This window comes from Anastrepha ludens, chromosome 4, assembly GCF_028408465.1.
Source record: "Anastrepha ludens isolate Willacy chromosome 4, idAnaLude1.1, whole genome shotgun sequence".
In the NCBI taxonomy this organism is placed as follows: Eukaryota; Metazoa; Arthropoda; class Insecta; order Diptera; family Tephritidae; genus Anastrepha; species Anastrepha ludens.
In genome coordinates, this window is record NC_071500.1 from 98,192,263 (window position 1) to 98,212,661 (window position 20,399).

Sequence of the window (20,399 nt, forward strand, 5' to 3'; positions counted from 1 at the left end):
TGCTTAATATTAAATATTTTAATTTACTTAATAGTAGAATTCGGCCTAAACCACAGCTACCTAATTGGACACAATTAATGTTTTCTCAGCGAGAGCCATAAACCTGTATGAAATCCTCACATGAACAGTTTTCTTAAATTCAGTAATTCTAAAAATAAAAATATTTAGTCAAGCAAGTATGCAAATAAAAATAAAAGTGCATGGGTGGCTCAAAATTAATCATCGAACGCCAAACACACTTGACGATTGTGAACTAAACATCCACAGTATACAAATGGTCAAGAAATGGAGCACGTGAAAGTCAAAATATAGGTTTCAAACACTCAAAATCACTTTTTTTTCTTAAAAAAAGTTAGTAAAAATGTTAATAGGTCTATTTATAAGTTCGTGCGGTTTTACAACAGATGGCGTAACTTGATTATTATTCCATCGATCCACATTTCCAAACATTCATTGGAGAGCTACTGTCGTAAGGCACAAACGTCAGTATAAGTTTTTTATTTGAAGCGTAAACAACAATATTTTTACTACACTTGAAAATGTCGAATTTCGTGCCAAATAATGTGTTTTTGCGGGGAATTCTTCTTCATTATTTTAATATGAAGAAAAAAGCAGCCGAAAGTCATCGTATCTTGGTGGAAGTTTATGGTGAGCATGCTCTATCTGAGCGAACGTGCCAGAAGTGGTTTGCACGCTTTAAAAGTGGTGATTTTGGCTTGGAAGACGAAGAACGCGAGGGTGCGCCGCCAAAGTTCATGGATACCGAATTGGAGGAATTGCTCGATCAAGATCCGGCTCAAACGCAAGAAGAGGTTGCAAAAACTTTGGGAGTTGATCAATCAACCATTTCCAAACGTTTAAAAGCCATGGGAATGATCCGAAAGGTGGGCCATTGGGTGCCGTATGAATTGAAGCCAAGAGACGTTGAACGCCGTTTTATGGCATGCGAACAACTGCTTCAACGGCACAAAAGAAAGGGTTTTTTGCATCGAATTGTGACTGGCGATGAAAAGTGGGTCCATTACGACAATCCAAAACGTCGGGCAACGTATGGATACCCTGGCCATGCTTCAACATCGACGTCGGCGCAGAATATTCATGGCCTGAAGGTTATGCTGTGTATCTGGTGGGACCAGCTGGGTGTTGTGTATTATGAGCTACTGAAACCGAATGAAACGATTACGGGGGATGTCTACCGACGACAATTGATGCGTTTGAGCCGAGCACTGCGAGAAAAACGGCCGCAATACGCCGATAGACACGACAAAGTTATTTTGCAACATGACAATGCTCGGCCACATGTTGCACAAGTGGTCAAAACATACTTAGAAACGCTCAAATGGGATGTCCTACCCCACCCGCCGTATAGTCCAGACCTTGCGCCATCCGATTACTATCTCTTCCGATCGATGCAACATGGCCTGGCTGACCAGCACTTCCGTAATTACGATGAAGTCAAAAAATGGATCGATTCGTGGATTGCGGCAAAACCGACCGAATTTTTCACAAAGGGAATCCGTGAATTGCCAGAAAGATGGGAAAAAGTAGTAGTAAGCGATGGACAATATTTTGAATATTAAATTTGTAACCATTTTACGTCAATAAAGTTTCAAATTTCGAAAAAAAACCGCACGAACTTATTCATAGTCCTATTATTTAAAACCAAAATTGAATGATTAATTTTGCGCCACCTTGATCACGCAGCGCAAGAAACATAAAGACTGAGAATTACTTAATTTTATTTCATAAACATTCATTACCTTAGCAACTGTTTAAAATTTCTTAAAAGTCTCATTTAAGTAAGCACATGAAAATGGTTCGCCTCAAGGACGTATTGATGACTTTACACATACAACAGCGTACGCGTATAATCTGACAGCTTTTCTTACTTCTCATATGTAAAACTACATAAATATTAACTAAAGTTAGGCGTACACAACAATTGCTCTCCATTCATTTGACTTTGACACTCAGTGGTTGATTGCTTACACATTTTTTTGCACACCTTTGCTTTGAGTTTTCGCTTGAGCCTTTCTTTTAACTCTGCATAGACGTTTTCCATTTTTCACACATCCTGTTTACTTGCTTTTACATTCACACTCCTACAGTTTCACCTTATGCGATAGCTTCATCAGTTTCTTCGAACTTATTGGACAATTCGGCCATAGATTAGCACAACCCATGGGGCCGCTCTGATCATCGCCTGTGTAACGGAGTAGTTCACCCATATGGGCAGCAAAATGCCATTTACTCGGCGCTGTGTTCATAGCCAACGACATGGTTGAGGATCTAGAAATGAAAACGAAAAGAAAGCAGAAATTAAATATGTGAAGTAAATAAAGTAATTAAAGAGTTCCATAAATATTAGCACAATTTTTCTATTACTTTTATATAAAAAAAATATTTGTCGCATGTCCTCAATTGCATTAGATTAGACTTAGATTAGATCTTGGAGGAGGTTTGCACTTCGACCTCACGGCCTTTTGTACCCTTTACACATGACAGTATCTCAACCAGGCCCAGTTCCCTTATTAAACTCAGGATAGAGCAGGGTTGAATGGAGCGTATGTGCCCTTCCTCTGGCTGCAATTGTGCAAGATATGTCAACCTTCTACGGGCTATAGCGCTGCATTGCAGGAGAAGTTGCATTGGAGTTCCCTGAGATTGGACGACAAGAGTCCGGAGACCTAATCCCGAGCATGCGCAGATGACTTTGCAAGTTAAGCAGCTACCTAATATTAGCAAGTAAAAGGCCCATAATAGGCCCAGAAGCTTTCTAGTACCACACAGTGTGTAAAAAAATCTCAACTTTCTAAAGCCAAGTGGTTGACTCTGCAAATCGAAGTTACTCAAGCTTCCCTAATGGGCAATTGAGACCTCTTCATGGATTTTGCCCAATGGTGTTAGGAGAGTGCAACATCATACATATCCTGATAATCTATAAGGAAAAACCATGCATTAAAGCACCTAATCAGGCCATCACATACAACCTTGATCAAAGGTATTCGGAGCAATCGCCAAGTGACGTTACCAGACAATTGATTTGAGATCAGCTTTTTCTACCTCTGTACGTGTTTTCAATTTATTTTTTTTTTACAATTTTAATATGGATTTAAATTTGCAACAACGAGTTTCTATTAAATTTTGCGTTAAAATTGAATTGAATGGTGCGAAAATCTTAGAAATGTAGGTAAACTATTTCGGTAATGATATCCCAAAGATAACACCCGTTTTCGAGAGGCATGAAAACTTCAGAAGAGATCGTGGGTTCATCGATTATAACGACTGGTCAGACTGTAGGATACTAGCAGTTCGTCGACATCGAAATGTAATGAAAACATCAATAAAGTGTAATAAAAGTTGATTAATAGAGAGTTAGCAGAAGAGCTAAGCAACACTTAGGGACCCGTTCAGGGCACTGAAGTTAATGATTTAGGTTTGCGCCACATCGGATCTGTATTTCATGTAAAAAAAAACCGGGTTGATATCAATAAAACATGATTTCCACTGCTGAAAATGGCCCAACATTCATCAAACGCATCGTTACTGGAGACGAGACGTAGGTTTATGAGTACGACGCGCAATCCAGACATCAGGCGAGTGAGTGGAGAGCTCCTAATGAACCAAAACCAAACAAATTACATTGTATCCAGTCAAAAAAGAATGCTCGCGGTTTTTATGGATTTCAGCGGTATTGTGCACACAAATTTTTAGCTGAAGGTCAGACGGTTAATAAGGACTATTGTTTGGGCATAATGAGCCGTTTACGAGAAGCAATTCTTCAAAAAAGGAAGGATTTGGGGAAAAATAGATCGGGGACTCTCCTGCACGATAATGCACCATCGTACAGAGCCGTCATTAAACGTGAATTTTTTACAAAACCTGAAACGAATACCATTGAACAGCCATCGAGATCACCTGGCATGGCATACTGCATTTTTTGTTTGTTTGTTTGACTGAGTCAAAAAGAACACTACGAAGCACGCGAACAGAATAGCTGAAAATATGTAATGGAAAAATCAAAGACGGCTCTGACGGTTATAATGAAAATAGGGTTCCACAAATGTTTCGAGAGCTGAATCGATTGCTAGTCTTGAGGGAGTTGTTTTAAGTTTGATTTGTATCACAAGCGATGTATCGATTATTTATGAATGAAAAAAGGAGTCTCTTTTGAAATTATAATTTTTTTAAAACTCTGCACTAACTAGAAAGTGGTTCATTTCATTTATTTTCTTTCTTTTGGACATATTTCCTTCATATCCATGTACAACACAATTTTGCTTCTGAACTAGAACATGACAGAATAGGCTTCTTTAAAGTAGTATACCTCTTTTGGACTTCTTATCTAAAAGGGCAAAGACGTTAGTGTCAGCCAAGCGTACCCTGCTGAATATTACCAAGGAAAGCTTCGGGAGAGAAAAAGTGATGTCATCTAAAAACATTAAAGTGCTAAGGCTGCAGCTCCCACTTACCCAGCTACCCAGAGATGATATCACTAAAATGATCAAACTCGAAAAGAAGTTCAGAATTGAACTAAACAATAAGTTAAACTAGCAGTAGACATTCATTTGAAAAGAAACTCGAGGAGTGTACCTTGTACTGGTACACAAATGACTCGAAGAGCACAGAAGACATAAGCGCTGGAATTTACGGTCCCAGAATTAAGCGCTCTATGACAATGGGTAGTTTTTAAAGCACATTCCAAGCACCTTCGATAGAAATGTCAAGAATGAGCGTATTGTCATTCTGAGTGACAGTCAGGCGGCACTCATGTCCCTATAGTCCTGTGAGATCAAATCCTCACTAGCCCTTGAGTGTATCGAGAAACTTAATCTATGTATTAGGAATGCACAATTACAGCCGGCTAATTTGGGTCCCGGGACACAGAGCTTTAACTGGGAACGAAATAGCGGAAGCATTGGCGAGAGAGGGAGGGTTTTTAGCACCAAACTATAGGGTTATACCAAGCGAAATCCTTACCGGGAGGGTACAACCAAAAGAGGTTTAGAAAACTCATATCCCTCCCCAAGTATAAACTGAGAATGCTCACGGGCATTCTCACAGACCACTGCAGACTGCGAAATCATCTGCACATGATCGGCGCTATATCGCGGAGAGAAGGTTGAAACATCTTGGAGAATTGTAGCCAGAGGAAGCGCACATGAGCACAGTCCAACCCAGTTCTGCCCTGAGTTTAATAAGGGTACTGGATCTGGATCAGGTACTGTGATGAGTAGAGAGCACAAAATACCATGAGGTCGAAATGCAAACCCCTTATAGAATCTAATCCAATCAAAAGACGTTAGTGCCACTACTTTCTACATTTTTAAAAGGACCCAAATACTCCCAGAATATTTATATTTATTTACTTATATAAACTAGACATGTTTAATTTTGTCAGTCATCTACTATCTACTTGCGTACCACTACAAGTGCAAATACACCACTAGTGAGTGGTACGCATACCACAGTTTGAGAAACACTGCTCTGGCGGACTACATGAAAATGGGAAAAATATTTATCGGGCCTAGCATTGGAAATAAAAGGCGCATAATTGCGAACTTCAGACGTTGGGTGAAAGTATAGTTAGCTGGCGCTCGCTTTTGACGCCTAAACTTCACCTTTAACACTTGGCTGTGACGTGACTTCCTACTAGTCGGAAATCGCATGCCAGCAAGTTCATAAGCTGTGGTCGTAGCCAAGTATAATTAGATATAAAAGGCATGAAATGAATTGTTGGCCAGCGCTTAGTTGCGGCTCATAGTATGCTACAATGATATATACATACATACATACACGCCATTCATGCACACATAACACATACACACACATACATGACTACAAAATGTTATAAATTTTCCAGCTTCTGCTTTATAGCTGCTTGAGCAGCACTTGAAGCTGCGCGTGTAGTTACAGACTTTGTTTAATTATTTGTATGTAGGTGTGCACGGGTATGTATTTACACTTAAATGTATGTGCATATATAAGTATATATGAATATATACATGACGAATATATATTTATTTTAAGTTGCTACAATTTATTACATTTTTTTTCTTCGCATTTCTGTCACTGCGCTAATTGCGCTCAAGTCAAGTGCGAGGTTACTGCTACCAGTCAGTCAACCGGTTAGTCGCTAAGTTTATTAACAGTTTTTCTTGCTACACTCTAAACTGTAGGCAAACAATACGAAACCTCGATTTTTTTTTTTTATTATAATACAAAATGCATTTCCAGCGTCAATGGCAGCTGCTTAGCGATTTTACAGCACCTCGCCCATACTAAAATACATATGTACATATGTACATGTAAAATGTGTGAGCAAATGCTTTACAAAGCTTATAATTTTGTTTGCGTAGTCTAATGTAAGCATAACATTGCTCGCTCACATGCTAATCGCCGCCTGTTTTGTTGTTGTGTTAAATGTTTAAAACATTTATTTACCGTAACAATTTAGAACAATTTGCATACAATTTAATAAAATCAGCAACATGCGCTCATTACTGCTTCCTTTTTACAGTTTCTTCTCTGCTGAGCATTCATTGTTGTACTCCTGCGTTTAGTGCTTTACAATTACCATTCTTTCTACGAGTATGCATATCTGTTTACAGTGGCGGACGTACAAATTCGACTGCAGAAAAAAATGCTTTTTTTTATAAATAAGCGAATGTTTTTATGATTCTTTTCTTGCAGATAAAAACCTATATGCCGAACAAGTCTTGTGTATTTTTAAAGAAAAAGAGGTTGCCTGTAAAGTCGGTTTACTGACGAGTTTCACGTGACAACGTCATAAGAAAATACTGATGGAATGGTTGCGTTTTTCAAAAGAAAATTTTAATTTTATTTGTTTGATAGATATTTTGTATGGATATAGAGAAGGAGGAGAATGGAATCGCAATGGAATTTCTCAAGTTACATTTATACAAACGTGAAAAATTACGAAACATTTATCAAATACATGAAAGATATGTTCCATATCGATTGTGCATCAGACGTTAATAAGTCAAGAACACTAAGAGGCAACATCATCGATTTGACTTTTTCAAGACACATTACAATCGAAACACTCCCTTTCATTTCCTACTATTCCTATCATCGTCGTATTCTCAACAGAGAAATGATTCATTACCATGCACACAGGAAGAAGGCATATGCAAATACAAGTATGTGAATTTATATACAAATGCGCATATACATACATATATATGCTCACTCAAGTAGGAGAGAGCCAGATGTCGAACGTTGCCGAACGCGGTTGCTGATTGTGTCTGTTTGTCGTTCGTTCCGCGCTCTCGCTTGCAGTTCAAGCAAGGTAGCGACGCAAGAGAAAGATAACGACGCATGAGCAAGATAACGATGCATTTTTTGGTGCGTGTATCCGGCTTCATCGAATTATAAGACGTTATTACGTCAAATATTGTACATTTAAATGAAAAAATATTACATCTCGTACCGCTTTTTTCAATTTTTTCACTTTTAAAGAACCAAAGAGGAGCTTTAAATATAGAAATATGTATTGGCTGCTGCGTAAGCAATCACCAATACTAGGTGGGCTTAATAACTATCCCTGTTAGAAAAAAAGACACCATTATTTTTCAACACAGTCCTCTTTTATAAAGATACACTTCTCCCAACGCTCCGGCCATATTTTTAACTCTTCCAAAAATAGGGTTTGTCGAACTTTCCAAAATACGCCTCTGTCTCGGGGATGACTTCCTCGTGTGAACTAAATTTTTTTTTCGCGACCCATTTCTTCATGTTAGGGAACGCAGGGAGCCAAATCGCGTGAATGCAGGGGGTGCGGCAGCAGTTCATAACGTAATTCACGCAGTTTGGCGGCGTCAACTCCGGATGAATCTGCTGGTGCGTTATTGTGATGAAACAGGAACTTCTTTTTCGCCAAAGGCGGCCATGTTTCCTTCAATTTTCTGTGAAAGCGGTCCAATAACTCACTGTAGTTTTGTCCAGTGATCATTCTTCCTTTTTTTTTTAATCCATGAGGATGACGCCGTTCACACTGTCCTCGCCTTCTTTGTATTCACCGGGAGAAATCCATTGTCCTGATTGTTGCTTAGTTTCTGGTGGGTAACGATGAATCAGTGATTGATAAGCGGTGACAACTCGACACAAAAACTCCTTCGGATCTCGCTTAAATTGTTCCAATAACTGCCCCCGCATCCGCTAGCAGTTGCTTCTGAGCGATCGCGACACCTATCGTGCCGACCCTTTTTTCATCGCCAACTTATTATGTAAAATATTAATTGCCATTTCGGTCGGCACACATATTGCCTCTGTTACTTCGCGCACTTTCGTTCGTCGATCAACGAAAATCATGCCGTGGACTTTTTGAATGATTTCCTCGGTAGCGATACCTGCCAGACGTCCTGTTCGCTCCTCATCCAAAACCGGATTTCACCCACATTTAAATTCGTTGAACCGATATCTAGCTCCACTTAAAAACATGCAAAGGGAGCAGATAAGCACTAAAAAATTTTGAAGATAGCCTTAGAAGAGTTGTAAAGTGTAGCGACTGCCACTCTTTAAACACAAACTTACTATCTGTCTGAATTTTCACGTACGCCACTGTATGGACGTGTGAGTATTTCAATAATGGAATTACTATAAATATCGACAATTACGTGATCAACCTCAAGTATGTTATGGCGCTCTCACCTCAGTCTTTGTACAGTGTGATAATTGTTTCGCAAAAATAAGTAAAACAAATAACGGAATGACAACTTTAAAATCAAATAGGCTCACATATACATACATACATACATTCACACATAATTAATGTAAAAGTCGACAAATAAGTCATTTCCATTTCATTTGTTTGCGCATTTATAAATATGTAGATACGTCTCATGTACACCCGGAGGTACTTAGAACTAATTAGGCGATAGTGAGTTGTTACTACTGTCAGTGCTAATCTTAAGTACGTAATTGCATTCGATGTAGGTGAAGGTAATGACTGTCATTAGCCATTGGGAAGGTGAGCATGCTTAAAATTATTACGACTATATTTAAAAAGCGTTTAACAACTCAATTCGTCATTGGCATTGTGCAGCGGAAAATCGTAAAATAAATGCAAAAGTGGCATTGTTTAAATTAGAACTGGCATGCCTGGTGCGCTTGGTTGTGTCATACCGGCTGTAAATTCTGGGTTTGTGAACTTAAAATTTATTTTATAACAAAACTGTAGGATCACCATGTCTGTGAATTGGATATATTAAAAAAAAAATTGCAATCGTTGACGTAGGGAGTTTAATAGAATGTACTTATAAGGCCATTTTTTAAATCTTTGTCTACCCTTTTGTGTATTTAAACACGATAAAGTCCGAATACAAGGTCTTATCGAGCGTTTTATGTGAGAAACTGAAGCCCATGGCCAAAGAACTGATTGGACCTTTTCAGTCCAGCTGCAGGCCTGGTAGGTCTACTATTGACCAGATCTTCACAATACGCCAAGTCCTGGAGAAAACTCACGAACGACAAATCAACACACATCACCTCTTCGTCAATTCCACAGCTGCTTTCGATAGCGCAAACAGGAACGGCCTCTAGGCCACTATGTCTGACTTTGATATTCCCGCAAAACTTATACGGCTATGTAAAATGATGTCTAGTGCTACGGTAAGCTTCGTCAGGATCGCAAAGGACCTCTCCGAGCCGTTTGATGCCAGGTGAGGTTTCGGACAAGGCGATTCTCTTTTGTGTGATTTCTTTAATGTCATATTGGAAAAAATTATACGTACTGTTTATTTAAACCGCTTTGGCACTATCAAATTTACTACAAAAGTTTCATGCTATTGGCGTATGCTGACGATATTATTATTGTCGGTTGGAACAACTGCGCCGCATGTTCAGCTTACTCCAGTCTGGAGAAGGAAGCAGAAAAAGTGCGTCTTGCGATGAACATAGGTAAAACAAAGTATCTGCTGTCAACATATAAAGAGTACTCACGTCTTGGACAACACGTCACTGTTGACAAACGCGAATTTGAGATGTTGAAGGACTTTGTCTAATTAGGAACCAGTGTAAACAACCAGAATGTCGCCAGCCTAGAGATTAAACGATGGATAACCCTTGCCAATAGGTGATATTTTGGGCTCAGTGGACACCTGAGTAGTAAATCCCTGTCTCGAAAAACGAAAACAACGCTGCACAAAAGCCTAATCATCCCTTATGTATGGCGCAGTAACTTGGGCAATGACGACAACTGATCAGAGAGAGCACTGGGAGCGTTCGAGAGAAACCGAAAAATCTTTGGTCTTCTTCGCGTAGGCGAGAATGAGTTCCAATCCGATGGAACAGCGAGTTGATGAGCTAAATAGGGGCATGGATATAGTTAAGTGTGTAAAAATGCAGTGGTTGCGCTGGCTTGGCCACATCTCGAGGATGAACGAAAGTGGTCCGGCACGGCAGTCCTTCGAGAGAGAGCCCACTGGTGGACGACGAGGAAGAGGAAGACCTAATCTCCGTTGAGGAGATCAAGTAAGACATGACCTGGCAGCAATCGGGGTTACCACCTGGGGCCAGCAGGCAGCGAACCGAAGTTGTAGAGACATATAATATGTCTCTCATATCTCTCCCAGTTTGGCGAGACCATCATAGGCGGATAGTGGAATTCTCTCTTTCAGCCAAAAATAATAGTAACATGTATGTGTTGGACTTTAACCCGGACTAAACTTCCTACCCTCAATGTCGTCTCGATCCTCTCCCGGAAAAACCATTAAGTAAATCGTCGGGAGCCAATTGACCACTTGGCTATATATCACTTACTCTTCATATACCGTCCGTCAAAGGTGCATGCACTTTAATCCTGCCACAGTTTTGTTTATTTCCTAAGCAAACCACCCCAGTTGGGCCCCCCTCCTCCCACCATACTAGTCTCACGTTGACTTAAGAGTTCGATCTTGAGTTGGGCCTGTGCGTGACTACCTTTCGAGAGAGCGACATCGTCTTTCAAAAAATATGGGCCGATTATTTCTCCAGCCATGGGCCTATTTCAATGCATATAAAGGCTATTCTTAAATGGCTTCGGATGGCTCTTCAGCTCAAATACGGCAATTCTGCTTATTGACCTAGCCATTAAGCCAAAAATTGGCCTCGCGCTGAATACCATTAATTGGCGTGAGCGCGCGATAAACATATTTCACAGAGCGTCGATTTTCGAAATACGATTTTACGATTTGCAAATGTTTTTGAAGCGGTAAGCCTTTCCATGATGAAATGTCAATGAATACTGACAAACATTTTGTATTCAGTTTGATAGTAGTTACGCGTGATCTGTCAAAAATCCCCTATTGGAAAGAGTACCTCCAATCTGATCACCCTTCGCAAAGATAATAGCATGAAAGGAGTTTTTTCAGAAAACATACGCCTGAGGAAGATATGCGGTTGGATGCCTTGCGTGAGTTGCTGTCAAGTTTTTCAATTCGGCGGTTATGGCTTGACAACAAAGGCATAAAAAATCAACTGAACTCGATTTATAATTCTTACTAATTGATAAGCCTAATAAAAACTTGCACCACCACCAGAATAAAGTAATTAAGAATCAGGAAGCCTTCGCAAATAATTTCAGTAAATTTATTCGCTTTTGACAGTATCAGTAATTAAGAAGCCTATTTATTGCCTATTGTAGGCTTAATTTATCATTTTGCATATAAAAAAAATACCGTATTAAAAACAACAAAAAGTTCTATAAGTAAAAATTCTTCATTCCATGCAAAATGAGTTAACAGTTGAAGTGAAAAATAGGCAAATCTATCAACTCCTCTCTCAGCAACACGTTTCTTAATAAGGAAGTGAATTGGTAATTCTTGTTTTTTGCGCCCACTGTCATGAGCAGCAAATCATCGTATGTACGTACACATCTCTGTATATTTCTACTCCATTTTATATTTTGCTAGTAATTAAATATTTAACTTTCAGTTTACTCGCACGCTTATTATTATTAATAAACCAGTTTAGTTTGAAGTTCTGTAGATTTTTTGCTTGGCGGGCGAAAACATTTTTTTGTTCTTTCGATTTACTGAAAGCAGCAAACACGTGTGTATACACGTCGGAGATAAAACAAGCCTCTTGTTTTGCCTGTTTCAAGTGTTTTAAGTGACTTTTGGTAAGTTTGCACAATAAATTAGCTTTCTATCCAATGTCAAATGTTTACTTTAAGCCGGTTCGCACACTTTTTAATCTAAACGCCCTCCTACGCTGCCGGTATCAGCCAACTAAATATTGACTATGAGCCATTGCTAATAACAGAAGTTCAAGGTAGTGTAACTAACTGAATATTAGCATTTTTGGTATTTTTATTATATTATTCTTATTATTTTTCTCCCTCCTTCAGGGGCGACCACGAAGCTTAACTAAACTTATTACTATTTTTTGCTTTCATGGATTACGAGTATAAAGCTGTGTTAAATGTTAATATAAATATTGTGTATTTGTAGTAAATATTTTCATTTTCCAAGTGCCGCTAATGAGTGCTCGGGGCTCTACAAAGTAATTTGTTGAAAATTTCAGCTCACATATTACATACGAGGGGGGTTCAATAAGTACCCGTGTTGAAGACACAATTAAAAAAAATCTTTTTTATTTTTTATAGACACCTTTTAGAACGATACACTTCTCTCAACGCTCCAGCCATTGTAGGCAGTAGAAGTGGTTTAGTAAAAGTCCCTTTCTCCATTCCTACCGAGTTGGAAAAAGAGTAGCAAAATTCCTATTGAATGTCACCGTTGGGAGGATCTAATCAGTCCTTCTCGAGGTGAATTGACTTTGTCGCAATAATAGGCTGGCTTGACCATACGGATGATACTCTGACAGTGAAGCTGCCAGAAAATCTCTACAGTGCAATCAAATTTCCTCCAAAGTAGCAATTGAATGTAGAACTGACTAAGCAGCTATAGTCTAGTTCCCCGTAAACAGAGAAGTTACTGGAATTTGCATCTTTGATGAGCTGGCAAGGAAGTCAACTCAATCAAATCTGCCGAGTAAGTCAGTCGATCTCATAATCCCTAAGCAATCTATGCACCTGTGCAGTCTACATCGCGCAAGCCAACAGTAGATGGGACACGCGTCCTACTTGTGAGGTATTTAGAAAAGTTTGGCCTAGAAATTACAATACACAGAAGTTGGTCTATCATCAACCTATACCGATCTTTCATTATTACATACATTGGTTGGCATGATCACCGGGCAATGCCTAATCGGACTAGAAACATACATGGGAAACGTATAGGGTTTGTCTCGAAGAACTTCTGTTGAAATGCAGAGGAAGTAGAGAATATTAAACACTTTTTCAGACAATATCCCGCTATTGCCATAATGCGACTTCGTTGTCTAAACTCTTACTTCTTTGAATAGCTGCCAGACTTGGGATCTGCAACTATGCTGATTTTTTCATAATTTATCAAAGAAACAAAATGGTTTCACTACATAGGATATGAAAGAGCGAGACTTGTACCCACGCAATTGATATCACAATGGGCCTTCAAGCCTAAGTGGACCCATCTACGTTGTCATTGCGAGTGGCAACCATGGTAACCTAACCTAACTTAATACATTCTCCGAATCGTTGTTCTGCAAAACCCTCCGTCCTTTTTATTTCACAAAGCCAAGCACTGATTTCAAACACTTATTGTGTGAATAACCATACATTATGTAAGGTTCTGTACAGAAATTTCGTAAGGGACATTGCTTATTCAAAAAGCAATAAAGTGAGCCCTTGGTCTTTAGTGAGTTTATTTTCAAACAAGTCATTGCTTCAATCGAACCCCAGCCCAGCCGCTCTTTGGAACTAATACGTAAAATCACATAATCAGAACCAGTCACTCACCTTATTAAATACAGCAGATCCTTCTCCTTTTCAGTCAGCATATAATCTTGCTTGGCAGCCATTTCACACAACATTTTTGGCAGACAAGACTCCTTGATGGCATCTGTTAACTGTGATTTAAGCGTATTCTGCTTTCGTTGAAGGGCAACGGCAGAGAACTCATTGATTTCCGTATCTGAAAAGAAAAAAATATGTAAGTATTTATATAATAAAATAAATAAAAAATAAGTGTTTATTTAATTGATACAAACAAAATTAAAAATAAAAAAGAAATTAAATGTCTGCTTGTCAGATAGTAAGGATAATAAATATTTCTTGCGGCAGAAGTTGGAAAGTATTTTCGCTTCGTTAAACAATTGAGCTTTTTTTTCATAAATTTTTTATGAAAAATTATATGCGCTTTTTTCAGATTTTTAATCAATATGGGAAAAGAGGAAGGAAAGGAACTATTTCTTTTTGATTGACTCGATAACCGCGTACGCGTTATTGACCGAGTTTAGCAAAGTGCACCATTCGTTTCTTTCTCGTGTCAAGTCCTCCACCTGATATTTTCAATGCAGAGGCGGCCTTCCTCTTCCTCTGCTTCCACCAATGGTGATAAAATCTGCGAGGAAGTTAGGCATTATAAAACCTTGCCTAAGCGAATGGAAACATGCGAAACCTTACTTAAACATCTCTCTATTGATCTTTAGGGCAAGTTTCCAGACAAGTTGTGGTGTAGTAGAGCTGCATGCCTGGGTATGTGAATAAGTTAGGTTGGGTTAGGTTGTGTTAGGTTGCGGTGGCTATCACTACCCAAGGAAAGCAAATAGACACATTTAGGTCATGATGGCATATGAGTGGACTAAAATTTCATTTCCGTAAATTCCAAGCAGTTTCATTAGCAGGTTATATGCACAAGATGCTGTCACTTCAAAGTTTTAGATGAATGTATCGAATATTTAGGAGCCGGACTGCTGTAGGCCAATCTTCACTTTCGCATAATGCATTTGAATACAAATCCGATGGGGAAGCGAATGGAACGAGCTCTTAAGAGGTATGTGCGGATGATTTGAACTACGTACAAGGTGATGCAAAATAAATCATCCGATTTTGTTTTTGAATAGCTTTTTTACTAAGTAAAACACCAGTGGCTTTGAATAATGGAAAATTTTATCTGACCTTTACACTTTCCATTGCTTGTCCAGTTCACAAGCGTCAAATATGGTTGGCATACGACATAAAATTTGCAAAAATAATTAATCTTCTGATAGGGGGCTTAATTTTGCGCCACCTTCTAGTCAGTTACAAAAAACACCGTGTTTTACACCCGAAAAAACTCTCATTCAGCCTCAGTTTTCGGCTACCAGGTTGGTTAGTTGGTTGAAATGGTGTTGCACCAAGAATCCAACTAGTGCTTCCGCACCATTTTGTTGCCACATCATCGCTACAAACAAGTTATACGGGCTATTGCTACACGACTATATCGAGTATGTGTGATTGAGATTCCTCATAGGGTTGTTTACGGTTACGGCGTCTATGTCAGCCAGCTCTTTGGGGTTTTCAAAAAGCGGTTTGCCAAGGGTTAACATCCTCGCCTTCTATAGGGCAGGACATTCACAGAATCAGTCGAAAATAGTTTCCTTTTTCTCCGGTTGATTACATCATGACAGTATATATTTTAATGAGGCAAGAGAGAGACTGAATTGGAGGAGGATTGTTGATGAAGCTATGGTCCACCAGAGACTGTGAAGCTAAGAGTGAGAAAGAGAGTATATATTGTAAGGGATGCCCATTTTGGCGCCTACTCTGCCATGGAACAGAAGCCAGTTATCACTGCCATGAGTCTGCGGGCATCCCTTCGTTTCATATTTGTCAATGTTGACGTTTATTTGTAGTGGTAGGTGAGCCATATCGGCTGCCAGACCACTGACAGTTTTTCAAGCTGAGTTCTCTTTTCCCAGACTTAAAGTATCTGAGCTCTGTGTTACTTTGTGCCCAGGAAGATATAGGTGGTAGGCGGTATTGGCTCGCTGGCACAATTTTACTTTTATCTCAGTTCTTCTTCATCCAGATGTTCAATAGTCAACTACGGATACAATATAATGAAGCAGCCCAAATAGCATCGCATAATCTTGAAAGGTGAATAATATTCTTTTAAGTTGAAACAGATTATTTCGTCTCTAAGACATATCGAGAATCGTCGTGTATTTTCCGGACTGAACCTACCCGCGTTAACCATGCTTTCCACAACCGGTACAGCTTGAAAACGAAATTATTTGTGGAGCAAATTCACTTCAAACATTTTTATATTTTATCATAAATCAGCTTTTCAATTCAATTCTTATTAATCGCTTACTTTTTATTCAGATAAAAGCTGGTTTTCCAATGTTTTTAGCAAAGAATTCAATAATATTTTTCGATATCATAGAATTCTTATTAATTTCTATCTTAACGGTATTTTTTTATTATTTTAGCAGACGAAACATAACAAATTCCAGCAAACAAGTAATAAATATTCTTCCGACTAGCAACTGACTCAGTGGAATTCGCTGAAAAATAACTTCAACAACAAAAAATTACTATGTATGTATGCATTCAATATCCTGACTATGCGTATTTTTTAATGAATAAAAGATATAAAACGTAATCTTATTGCCAATAAAAATTTAAAAACAATTTTTTCATATGCTTTTATTTGTACAGTCAAAAAATCACTTAATAAATATGCAATTCTATTTCTACAAATACATAGATATTCACGGATGTATTTAAGCTTTTAGTGGAGTGCTACTTTTTGCAAGTCATCTTCACTGTGAAACAAAAGAAAAACTAGTTTGATACTTACATAACGCATCTAATTGTAGGCACATCATATAAGAGCACATTTTTACATAAAATATAAAACTATGTCACGTCTATGACAGCAGTAAATTTTTTTAATGATAGATAGAGTTACATGGTATGGCATTAACATCAAATATATAATAATATGTTGTGTCATAGCTTACCATAACTGTAGGGATTTCCAATGTTGCGCTAATGACATTTATAAAATTGCATGTATTTCTGTTAAGAAATTAAATTTTATGTTATGACATGAATCATCACATATGTTTAGGATTTATTGCAAGTATATATGTTATGACATAAAATTTTATGTTGTGCCATATTTTTAAGGTTATATGACTTTGTATAATTCTAAGTAATTTTTTTAAAATACGGTAATGTAAGTTATCACTAACAATTTTATGTTTTACCATAACTTCAGATCACAAGCTTATGTTACGCCATATTTTTAAGGTTCCATGACTTTTGTATAATTCCAAGGGTATTTTTATTGATAAAGTAATAGAAGCTATCACTAACCATTCTATTTTATGCCATAACTACAGCACACAAGCTTATGTCATGCCATATTTTCACTGTTTCCTGACTTCTGTATAGTTCCAAGTGAATTTTCATTAATAAAGTAATAAAAGCTATCAATAACAAATATATGTTATGCCATAGCTGCAGCACAGAAGCTTATGTTGTATGTTATGCCATAGCTATAGCACACAAGCGAATGCCATGCCATTTTTCCAATTTCCATGACTTTTGCATGATTCCAAGTATATTTTCATTAATAAAGTAATAAAAGCTATCACTAAAAATTTTATGTTATGACATGTCTACAGCATACAAGCGTATTTCATGCCATTTTTCCATGTTACATGACTTTTGTATAATTCAAAGTGTATTTTCATTAATTCAATAATACAAGTTATCACTGACAATCTTATGTTATGCCATAACTGCAGCTCACGAGCTTATGTTATGCCATTTTTTCAATGTTCCATGACTTTTACACAATTCCAAGTATATTTATACTAGTACAGTAACATAAGTTGGAATTAACAATTGTATGTTATGCCATAATACAGTACCCAAGCTTATGTCATGCCATTGTTTTAACGTTCCATGACTTTTGTGTAATTCCAAGTTTATTTCTATTAATTAAATAATAAAAGCTATCTGTAAGAATTTTATTTTATGCCATAGCTGCAGCACACAATTTTATGTCTTGCCATATTCTCAATGTTCTATCACTTGTGTGCAATTCCAAGTTTATTTTTATTAATACAGTAAAATACGTTATCTCTAAGAATTTTATCTTATGCCATAACTGCAAAACATAATTTCATTTCTTGCTATATCTTCAATGTCTCATCATCTTAGGAATTTATAAAGTTGTGTTACATTTATTCTTTTATAAAATTATTCATTAACCAAACTTCATAAAACGAGGTATATTGGCACATTTCCATTTTAGTTCCTCTTCGTCTTCTTCTTCTTCTGCTTTTAATTCATGTAATTTGTTTATTTGCATTCAAAACGAGTTTTTTATTCTTTCCCACACTTTATTGCGCTCAAGGTCGCTCTTTGTATTCTTTTTACAAAAGAACAAGACTACGGTACAAAACTTTTTTTTTCTTCTTTCATTTCAAGCAACATCTGACCAAATATTTAACTAACCAGATATGGAGATGCTATGGCATTTGCAGTTACTCTGCCATGGCGAACAGTTGGCTTAAACTGGTTCTAAGTAAATAGATTCCTAATCAAATCGTGTGTTAGATTGTCACTAAATTATAAATATTATTTGGAATTTTCCTCTATTGGTCATATGTTAAATGGTTAATACTACATTTTTACTCAAAAAAACACATAGGCGAACGGTTCTTTTTTTTTCAATGCCATGCCGCATAGATTAAGTATTCACTATTCCAGTTCCTCTGAAATAATTTATTTTTTTACCAATGTATTCAAATCGAGTGTATGGAGAACAACATTTAACCCATATTTATCCAATATACAAACGCCACTAGCGATAAAATTAATGCAAATTGTGCACTCGATTCGGGACATTGGTTTGCCCATTTTGTCATAATCAAATTAAAAAAAAAGTACAAGAGTTTGTATATATTGTACGAGAAGGGGATATTCAAACGAAAGTCCAAAGCGATGAATCACCAAGCGAATATAATCTTAAAAACGATATATTTGGTGAGAATATTTTTAATGCATGCAAATCCTGCTAAAAATATCATTTATGTATAAAAGTGAAAAAATGTTCAGTTTCTTTTGTATTTTTCTTTTCATCATAACAACAAATAAAACGAAGTAGATTTTTTGTTGCTCATAAGCATTCGACCTTGAATGATAAATGACGTGCCACCTTTTGCTGTACGATGAGACATCAGTATTTGTGGCATGTCATAGAAAATATTTCATAATTTCATAATACCAACAAATAATACAGGGTAGGCCATATAGCGTTTGCTTTTTGAACTACCTATTTTTTTGAGAATAGTAACACAAATCACATGTCAAATGTGTTCATAATTTACTTAAAGGTTTGACATTTACGAAATGGGACGCTATACGCTTGAACAAAATTGGGAAATATTGGAAACCTATTTCCAAAGTGGTGAGTCTTCTTCTTCTTCCGCGGTTACAGTAAATGGCAAGCGTTACCGTGACATGCTCAACGAGTTTTTTTTCCAAAAATTGAAGAGGATGACATGGACGACATTTGGTTTCAACGGGACTGTGATTTAAGCCCTTGGACTTTTTTTTGTGCGGAGCCGTTAAAGACAAATGCTATGCGAACCATCCAGAGACGATTGATGCCTTAAAACACGAAATCGAAGTTGACATTCATGAAATTGGAGCCCAAACAATCGAAAATGTGCTTAAAAATTGGGTTGATCGAATGGCCTACTGTAAAGCCAGTCGTGCAGTCATTTGAACGATATTATTTTTCATTCATAAATTACAATGTTCAATCTTTAAAATAAAAAAAAGTTTGAAAAAATATTGAGTAGTTTTTTTTATAGCCGATTCAAAAAGCAAATTTTACATGGCCCACCCTATACATGGTAGGCGGGTCGATTTGTGGGGAGGCAAAAAATTCGCCCATTGCTCTGTGAAAATCATATTCTAGGGATCAAAATAAAAAACTTTGGCGAAGGAACCATATCTCTGAAACGAATTCTGATGTCCCCCAATTTGGGTCGAACTTTTTAGTTTCTTTTCTCATGTAAAGGCCAAAAATGGTGATATTTTGAAATGATTGTATGGGGAACCCCCCAGGGTAGTTCCAGGGGGTGTGCCACTGGCATGGGTGGATCGGCCGTCGAAAGTGAGTGGGGGTCGGTCATACATTTGGACTCCATTGGAGCACTCTAAATGGGTCAAAGTGGGATTTTTCGTTCGACCCAAATTGGGGGACATCAGAATTCGTTTTAGAGGTATGGTTCCTTCGGCAAAGTTTCTTATTTTGATCACTAGAATACGCTTTTCACAGAGCAATGAGCGATTTTTAAATCGACCCGCCCTAATACATGGTATCTCTTATCATAGACACTGCCTTTACAAGCTGCCTACACAGATTTTCTAAGGCATTCTCGAGCATACAAATACTCCCATTTCCGCATGAAAAATTGATGTGCTAGCGGTACCTGCACAACAAACAGTGTCGACTGAAGTGTTATATATGTAGATCGAGTTATGACAGATGCCATAAAAACTATAG

The 20,399-nt window shown here is 37.6% G+C and overlaps 1 protein-coding gene across 1 annotated transcript in view; it reads right to left on the bottom strand.

The window, feature by feature from the left end:
* Positions 1 to 1,576: 1,576 nt before the first annotated feature.
* Positions 1,577 to 20,399, bottom strand: part of LOC128860294 (uncharacterized) — a 65,936-nt gene continuing 47,113 nt past the window's right edge. The window contains exons 2-3 of the mRNA XM_054097736.1: positions 13,841 to 14,015; positions 1,577 to 2,289 (exon numbers count right to left, since the gene is read on the bottom strand). Coding sequence (XP_053953711.1) covers positions 2,103 to 2,289; positions 13,841 to 14,015 — 362 coding nt within the window. The 3' untranslated portion in view covers positions 1,577 to 2,102. The remainder of the gene's footprint in view (positions 2,290 to 13,840; positions 14,016 to 20,399) is intronic.